We start from the raw sequence: 8,343 nt of genomic DNA, 5'->3' as shown, positions 1-8,343 counted from the left end.
CATCCCCCCCCCCCCACAGCCCAGGCTGCTCAGAGAGGGGAGCAGACCCAGAGATGGGCTGCTCCCTCCCTGACACAATTCCACATCCCCCATAGATAGCTGCATTTCTGTCCCCAACAAAGAAGATATTTTTGGTTAGCCAGTGACCCTTTGTGGAAGACTGGAGGCAGGCCAGGGCTGGAAGCAGGTATTAGTATTTTCTTTAAATACGGGGAAACTATGCCACAGAGACATGAAGAGATTCACCCAACATAAATCACTGAGCTAGTAAATCACTGAGCAGGGATTTGGACCCATGTACAATTCCCAGCCACCAAGCTTGATTCCCAACGCCTTTGTCCAGTCCCAGCAGGCTTGTGGAGAGCCTCTCCTTCCTTGTGATTGCCCTAGTCTGCTTCCCCCACCCCCTACTCCTGACCTGGGGAGTGAGGTGAAGCTGCTCCGTTACTAGCTGCCAGGAGTAGCCTTTTGCAAGCAGCATAGCATCTGCAGGAATGGTTCCTCCACAGCCTGGAGGCGCTGCCTCAGTAGGTTGGCCTGGGGAATGGCTAGAGGGGTCGAGGAGCCATTTGGGGCAGCAGAGTAGGGTTTATCTGGGTGACCGGGGCTGGAGGCTAGTTCAGAGCACAGTATCTGTCCTTTAGGCCCCACCCCAGGCTTTGGAACCACCGCCTTCTCACCATAGTCGGGTTTGGGCTGGACGGTTCGGATGCGCAGGTACTTGCGGAAGAGCGTCACAGATGGGTGCTCGCCCTCCGGACCCTTGCTGGTCATGGCGCTGTACAAGCTGAGCTGGAGACAGAGGAAGTGGCTAACTACCCCTCCCAGCCCTGGGGTCCAGTGTACTCCTGCACACGGCCCCACCCCACAGCGATTCCCCGGACTTTTCAAGGGAGAGGACACTCAATTTCGGAGCCCCATTCGTTCAAGTGCTGTGCTGGCCGCTTTCAGCACATTATCTAATCCCCAGGTGAGCCCCACAAAGTTCGTGCCTCTAAATGTCCATGTCACAGAGGAGAAAGCTGAGGCTCACACAGCTCTGGGTAAGACAGCTCATAGAGTAGCGGAGCCAGGTCTGAACACAGATATTAACCGCCCTCCTCAAAACATGCCTCCCAACAGCCCGGCTCTCGAACCAGTGAGCCCCAGTTCCCTCTCTCTCTCTCCGGGGCCCCACCTCGCTCGCTCTTGGTCTTTGGCCCGCGCTCGCCTCTCAGCCCTGGACTGTGTCTGAGACTCAAGGTCCGGCCAGGTCGTAGACTCAGAATCGCCGGGTCCGCCCACCACGTGGCGGGAGCCAGATTGCAGGGCGGAAACCGAAGACTACCAGTGAGCGCCGTCCCAGTTCCTATGGCCGTCGGCGCGGGCGGCCCCTCCCGCCTCCGGTTCCGGCCTCCGCAGAATTACTGGAGGCTCAGAACCGGGACCCCGCCCCCGGGCAGGCGCCACCGCCCCGCCCCCCCAGGACTCGCTCTGCACGCATGCCCTAGGGCTCCGGCGGGAGTTCAGGATGGTCCCGCCCCCAAAGGACTCCTCCTCCTTCAATCTCCGGAGAGGGCGGGCGGAGAAGAGGCCGTCCCCTGGGGTGTCCCCGGCCTAATTTTTGCAGAGCTGCAAAGCCCCCTGCCTATTCCTGGCTCCCTCCTGCACGTCTCCTGCCGCTCCCCTTGTCTTGCCTGGTCCCTTCGGGGAGGTCCTCCCTGACTGCCTCAGCTCTTCGTAGTGAGGCTATTGGTTCCGCCCCACACTGTGCGCTCCAGGAAGCTGGTCCACGCACCTGCAGGGTTCTGCCCCTTGCGGGGCGTCCCGACAACGTGGCAGGAATAAGGGATAAATCCATAGATGGGAGCACGTGTGACTGTGAACGTTCCACCTCGTGGGCAAATCTCACAGTGGTATCAGTCGCTATGACCGTGTGTGACAATACGAGTGTGAGATGGTGGGTGGGTGACAGGATGACTGTGACAGGAGGTAACCGTGATGCTCTAGGACAGTGTGAGAGATCGGGAAACAGCACACTCTTGGCTGGCTCTGTGCCAAACTCTGGCTTCTGTAACCACCAGAGGAAGCAGAAGCACTGGTGTCCCACTGGCTATCTGAAGGCGGCTGCTGCAGTTGTCCTCTTGTGCGCCTGGCTGCCCTTTGTACTCCTAGGTGGTTCCACCCTCTGCTCCAGGGGCTGAGACAGCTTGGGGAAAGGTGAGGGGCGAAGACTTCAACCTCTGGGCCAAGGAGGCAGGCTGGCAGGGGAGGGAAGGGGCCTGTCCCATACCTCCTGGGGTTTAAGTCTTGGCTGCTCATCCACACATAACATGTGGGCAAACAGGGCTGGAACTCAAAACAATGCTGTTAATTCTCAAACCACCGTCCCCACCCCTACTCTCTTGCCCTAGGTTTCTGTCCAGACTCTGGATTTCTCTGCCAATCCCAGTGGTCATGAAGCAGCAGTAATGAAACACCCATCCAATTCCCCTAGCTTTGTGTGGTCAAGTGCTTCACTTATCCAGACTCACTCAATCTCACAACCACCCTCCAAGCTAGGTGCTACCACATTCCCATTATACAGTTGAGAAGACTGAAGCATAGAGTGGTGAGGACAAACAGCTAGGAAGTGGCGCACCCTTAACCCTCTCAGACTGCTGAGCACCTTCTTCAGCTCCCAGCCTCAGAGCAGTCCTGGACTTGCCTCCCACTCCTGTCTCTCCCAAAGCACACCAGGAAACAGGACCTGTCACTCCACAAAGACAAATATGTTTTTTTATTGTATGTGTGAGATTAAATGAAAGATCCTGGCTGGGTCTGACACTCTGACCTCTGCCCTCCAATCCCAGGGGCTGCTTCCTGGCGGGGGCGGGGAGGGCGGTGGTCCATACCCTCCAAGTTCAGGCCAAACCTGGGGCCTGGGTAGCAGATTAGTTCAAGGCAGATTGTCAAGGAAGGCTAGAAGGGCAAGGTGGAAGTCTTGTGGCTTGTGGAGGTAGCAGGCATGGCCCGCATTGCGTAGCTTCACTACGGAGTGGTTGGGCAGGTGGCAGAGCTGCCGCAGTGACTCTTGAGCCAGGATTCGGTCCAGCTCTCCATACACGATAAGGGTTGGGGTCTGCAGGACAAGGCAAGGGGTTGTGACCCTGGGGTCTGATGAAGATCTGACCCCTAAACTACCTCCTTAGGAAGCCTTCCCCAAGCACCCCACCTCATCCATCCAAGATCAGGGACAAGGCCAAGTTTCTCCAAATAAGACTTGGGTCCTGAACCCCCAATACCCAAGCCAGGGACAGGGCATTATGACTTTTGAAGAAACTTCTCTCAGTACCTTCACTGCCCAAAATTGCTCCTGGGTGTAGTTCTGGGTGGAGGTGGGTGCGATGGGCACAAATCCATGTAGCTGGCGGTGGCCTCGCATCAGGAAGGGCAGGGCGTAGTGACCACTCAGTGAGGGGCTCACCAACACGGCATTCTGGACCTCCAGGTCCCACAGCACCCGCTCCAGCAGTTCTGCCCGCCCTGCCTCTGTGCTTGCCATCTTCGAAGGTGCTGAGTTCCCAAAACCTGGGAACAGCAGCAGGTACCAGCTGAGGGGGCTGGGAAGGGGACCAGGACTTCCTGCCCACCACAGTGGGGGAAAGAGATGGGGACCAGCGGCATACACCACATACTATCTCCAAACTTCTCAGAAGCTATTTTTTGTAACATGATAGTCCTCTAGAAAAACATATCTTTTATCTATCATGTTAGCAGAACTAAAAAGACTGAAATAATCCTACTGTTGAGGACTATATGGGGAAATGAGCACTATCATACATGACTGATAGGAGGATGAGCCTTTTTGGAGGGTGAGATAGTATTTATCAAAATTTAAAAATGTGTTGTTCTTGATAACTGCTCTAGAGAAATTATTGCCAACATGCTCAAAGAACATTAATTAAAAAGAAATTATTGCCAACATGCTCACATCCAAAGATGCCTCAGCAACATTACTTGAACATTTCAATGGACACTGAAAACTCTAAATCAACCTACATATCCACCAGTAGAGAAATGGTTGGATGAAACCTGCCCATCCCTCCTATGGTATACACTGCAGAGAGGGAAGTTTGCAGGGACTGCTTATCCATGAGGCATGGTGTAGGGGGAGAAAATCAGACTGCAGAGGGATGTGCTAAGCAGGCATGACACCAGTCATGCTTAGCTTAGCAACTCCCACCAAACCACCCTGCATAGTATGTGTGTGTGTGTGTGTGTGTGTGTGTGTGTGTGTGTGTGTATGTATATATAAAAATTGGCCAGGTGTGGTGACCCATGCCTGTAACCCCAGCACTTTGGGAGGCCAAAGCAGGAGGATTGCTTGAGCCCAGGAGTTTGAGACCAGCCTAGGCAATATAGTGAGACCTCATCTCTAAAGTACAAAAACAAACTGGGAAGAGGGTCTGGCATCTCAAACTGCTTAGAGAGGGAGAGAAATGTGGCATCTGTTTCTGAGGGCTTCACTATTTTTTTTTTTTGAGTTGGAGTCTCACTCTGTCGCCCAGACTGGAATGCAGTGGCCGCTCCCAGCCACTGCAGCCTCGACTTGCTGGGTTCCAGTGATCCTTCCGCCTCAGCCTTCCAAGTAACTGGTACTACAGGCGTGTGCTATCACACCTGGGTAATTTTTTAAATTTATTGTATAGATGAGGTCTCGCCAAGTTGCCCAGGTGGTCTCGAACCCACAGGCTTGGGCAATTTACTCACGTCGGCCTCCCAAAGCACAGGATTACAGGCTGAGCCACCGAGCCCAGCCGGGCTTCATTATTTAAAAAAAATTTTTTTTTTATGGCAAGAATGATAGCACAAATCATTTGTGTATTTAAAAACACAAAAAGTGACATAGTTTATCATGAAAAGTAGTGGCACCCCCATGCGATCACTTGTGAAGTCATGCTTCTATTTGCTCCATGACATACAACTTACACTGTAGTTTTCACTGTAGAAAATAAAAACTTTTTTTTCATAGTGCCATCTTGTGTTGTGACCTGCCACTGCTTGTTCAGACATTGGGGACCTGATGCCCCCCCACCCACACCTGGGTTTCCCTGCTCCTCCAGTTCCTTCTTCTGGAAAACTGCCCCCTTGTACCTACTGCATTTTCCTGCCTCCCTAGACCCAGGAGTGGGGAGCTCACCTGGCAGGTCAAGGGCCACGGCCCGGTAGCCCCTCTTCGACAGCAGTTGCAGTGTGCCCAGCTGCTCCCACGTGTGGGAGCTAAAGGCCTTTCCGTGGAGCAGCACCACCTGCGCCCTGTGAGCATATGGGGAACGTACATCCTGAGCACCTGGGGTGGCCCACTGGACTTCCTTCCCAGGCCTTGAGCACCCTCGATTGAACTAGGGTCCCACATAGTGACTCCCCTTGGGCCTAGTCCCTCCACTAGGCCCTTCTCAAGTCAGCACCCACCTGCGTGCCCGGTGGAGCGGGAGCACCTCGCGGTAAAAGATGGGGGAGTTGCCAGGGGTAAGACCAGCCATGACTGTGACATTGGAGTCTCCCCAGAGCCAGGAAGTCTGCTCAGGGGGCCCAGGCAGCCCCACAGACAGCAGTAGTATGAGTAGCAGACCCAGACCCAGCAGGGCTACCTGGGACCGGCTCATGGAGGTCAGTACCACAGTCTGGGGGAGGAGAGGAGAGGGAAAAGAGGCTGAAGCTGAGCCCTCACAAGGACCCCCGGACCCTGTTGCAAAACCCCACCCAAAAGAGGAAGAGCTCCAGCCCTTGCCCCTTCCCTTGCTCTGGGCAAAGTTCTGGGGGTTTACACCCAATCGCTCCACATGCCAGGGCAAAGGCTTAGATACTCGCAGTGTGAGCAGGTGCATCTGAGGTGTCCCGGGCACACAGCATGCTCAGTGACCATCATCATCACTGAGCCAGTGCGTCGATTCATCAAGTGCTTCTGGCAGCAGGCCCTGAGCTTGGCCCTTCCCATACAAATTTCTTTTCCACAAAGAACACTGGGGAGGAGATGTGATTATAGGTATCTTACAGGCGAGGAAACAGAGGCTCAGAGAGGTAAATTATCTTGCCCAAAGTGCGAAGTAGCAAGTGGGAGAAATGGGATTTGAGCCCAGGGCTAGGCTCCTGACCACCAGACCACACTAGGTTTGCCAAGGAGGAAACCATAGGGCTGAGATGTGAGGAATGAACTGGTGGACAGAGTGGTTAGGGCTGAGGGCTATCGAAGGAGAAAGACAATGTGCAAAGGGACCTCTCACTGAGGGCATGTTTGGAAATGGGTCTTTTTAATCTCGTTGTATATAATACTGCTAAAGTCAGTGTGTTTCACCGTCACATTATATTTAATGGCTTACTCCAGCTGTAAAGAAGCTCACAGATCATGTTGATGATAGAAGAAATGCTGATACACCTAGAAATGAAGACGCAGGCAGCTTGGAGGTTGGAGAGATGAATACCACCCACCTCCACCCTCATACAGCTTCATGCCAAATGACCTGTTTCATGGACTTCTCTAGTCCTGAGCCTTTGCCAGTCCAGAGGACAGACCAGGACCCAGGACCCAAACGGGGTAAGTAGTCCTGGTTTTTAAGACTCTGCCACGCTGGGCCTGATGGCTCATGCCTGTAATCCCAGCACTTTGAGAGGCCGAGGCAAGAGGATTGTTTGAGCTCAGGGGTTCGAGACCAGCCTGAGTAACATGGCGAGACCTCGTCTCTACAATAAATCAAAAACTTATCCAGGTGTGGTGGCACATGCCTGTGGTTCCAGCTACTTGGAAGGCTGAGGCAGGAGGATCACCTAAGCCCAGCAGGTTGAGGCTGTGGTGGTTGTGAGCATGCCACTGCACTCCAGCCTGGGTGACAGAGTGAGACTCTGACTCAACAAAAATAAAAAATAAAAACTCTGCCAATTCCTGGCTATGTGTCTTCACTTTGCCAGTTGTCAGTAAAATGGGATACTCTTGAGGTTGTCCTCCCTAGCCTCTTGTGCAATTTAAATAATACAGTGGACTCAACCTGGGGCTGTCCTGGTCAATTCTTGGGCCTAGGATGAGCCCGCCTGCTTCATCTTTATTGAGCCTAGCAAACACATCTTTATTGAGAACCAACTGAACGCCTGCCCAGCTAGACGCTGGGGTTCCTTCTTGGGCCCTGCCCACCCCTCCCGGTTTTGGGGGTTTGTTTCCCAATCCCCGCCACCAGTCTTCTGATCCAGCAGTGCATGGGACCCAGTGGCAACCCCTCTGGTGTTTCTGAAAAACCAGGAGCCTAACAAAGGAAGAAGAGTGCGCTCATCTTTTCCTCCAGACCACGAACAGCCTCCGACGCAGGTCTCCAGCCGGACGACTGCCCAGGTTCCCACCAACGAAGCATCCGCGTGGGACCTTGCTTTGCGGTCTGCCGGGGGCGCTCCGCACCTCTCCCAGGAGGGATGGGCGGGGCTTCCGCCGTTGCCTTGGCAACCTAGAGTGCCCGCAGTACTAGACAGTTGTAGCGGGTCTACAGCCGGCCTCTCTACAAACGCAAGGGTCGGGGGTAAACTGTGCCCGAGTTAGGGTCATGGCAATGTGCGTCCACAGTGATACACAGGTGTTCACACGCGCGTACAGACAACCAATCTTGCCCCTTATGCTTTCCTCTTGCACAAGTTATTCCCTGAGTGTACATGCAGCCTCCTTGCACACGCACTGGCTCGTGAGCTGTCCAGCCCTTGTTACAATACCCTCTAAGTCACGCACACAGTCAGGCATCAGCAAGACAGAGACAGACGGAGACGTGCTCTCAAAACCACACGCAGACCCTCGGAAATACTCAAGCACAGTCATACACACAACCCTAAAACTACGCACTCACACAAGAAAGACACATGTACAGGCAGGCTGACACACACACACACACACACACACACAAAACCCCTCAGAAATACATGCACACGCAGACACACAGGTAGCTGGGTAGTGTCAAAGTCACACGCACACAGGAATACACACAGTAGGCAAACACTGACACAAGCAGGCTAACAGATCGACGAACACACCCCAGTGTAAGCGTGTAGAAACCACATCGACACCGTACAGACACACAAGTGGACATACGCAGACCCCCAAGAACACACACAACACAGGGACACGCGCACACTCGCTGCCCCAGTGCCCCCTTCTTCCTCAGGACTCTGCCCAGGGCGCCGAGGCAAAGGGCGGGGCGCAGACAGCCTGGCCCTGGGCAATCTGCCGGCCACCCTCCCCGGGGACACTCACCGGGCCGATCGGGCGGGCCCCGCCCACGCGAGACGGCCAGCCAAACAGCGCCACGACCATGCCGCCGTCCCCGCGGCTCTGCGGGCGGCTCCCGCGCC

General features: G+C 54.4%; 2 protein-coding genes across 9 annotated transcripts in view; both read right to left on the bottom strand.

The window, feature by feature from the left end:
• Positions 1 to 792, bottom strand: part of ACY1 (aminoacylase 1) — a 4,581-nt gene extending 3,789 nt beyond the window's left edge. For 4 of the 7 annotated variants that reach the window (XM_008057800.1, XM_021712208.1, XM_021712211.1 and 1 more), the window contains exon 1: positions 681 to 788. In XM_008057800.1, the coding sequence (XP_008055991.1) occupies positions 681 to 774 (94 nt within the window). In that variant the 5' untranslated portion in view covers positions 775 to 788. Of the gene's footprint in view, positions 1 to 680 lie in introns of all 7 variants that reach the window. The other 3 variants (XM_021712212.1, XM_021712209.1, XM_021712210.1) reach the window with 2 other exon arrangements.
• A 1,939-nt stretch (positions 793 to 2,731) lies between these two features.
• Positions 2,732 to 8,327, bottom strand: ABHD14A (abhydrolase domain containing 14A). Of its 2 annotated transcripts, XM_008057798.1 has the most exons (5): positions 8,246 to 8,327; positions 5,434 to 5,645; positions 5,162 to 5,277; positions 3,314 to 3,549; positions 2,732 to 3,100 (listed from the first exon to the last, which is right to left on the bottom strand). In XM_008057798.1, exons 1-5 carry the CDS (start codon positions 8,303 to 8,305, stop codon positions 2,918 to 2,920), a joined length of 807 nt encoding a protein of 268 aa, XP_008055989.1. In that variant the 5' UTR covers positions 8,306 to 8,327; the 3' UTR covers positions 2,732 to 2,917. The 2 variants fall into 2 exon arrangements, with proteins under 2 accessions (XP_008055989.1, XP_008055988.1); XM_008057797.2 differs by lacking the exon at positions 8,246 to 8,327 and having other exon boundaries at positions 5,434 to 6,117.
• Between the last annotated feature and the right edge of the window lie 16 nt (positions 8,328 to 8,343).

The sequence above is a fragment of the Carlito syrichta genome, unplaced genomic scaffold (genome assembly GCF_000164805.1).
Source record: "Carlito syrichta isolate Samal-C Ts95f unplaced genomic scaffold, Tarsius_syrichta-2.0.1 Scaffold303129, whole genome shotgun sequence".
Lineage (NCBI taxonomy): Eukaryota > Metazoa > Chordata > Mammalia > Primates > Tarsiidae > Carlito > Carlito syrichta.
This window is presented reverse-complemented; position numbering and strand designations above follow the sequence as displayed.

Excerpts from the sequence above, each read along its gene's own strand:
- ABHD14A (XM_008057797.2), bottom strand. The coding sequence starts at position 5,849 with ATGCACCTGCTCACACTGCGAGTATCTAAGCCTTTGCCCTGGCATGTG. Across the intron at positions 5,278-5,433 it reads CCGCTCCACCGGGCACGCAG|GGCGCAGGTGGTGCTGCTCC; the intron begins GTGGGTGCTGAC and ends ATATGCTCACAG. Across the intron at positions 3,101-3,313 it reads AGCAATTTTGGGCAGTGAAG|ACCCCAACCCTTATCGTGTA; the intron begins GTACTGAGAGAA and ends CTTGTCCTGCAG.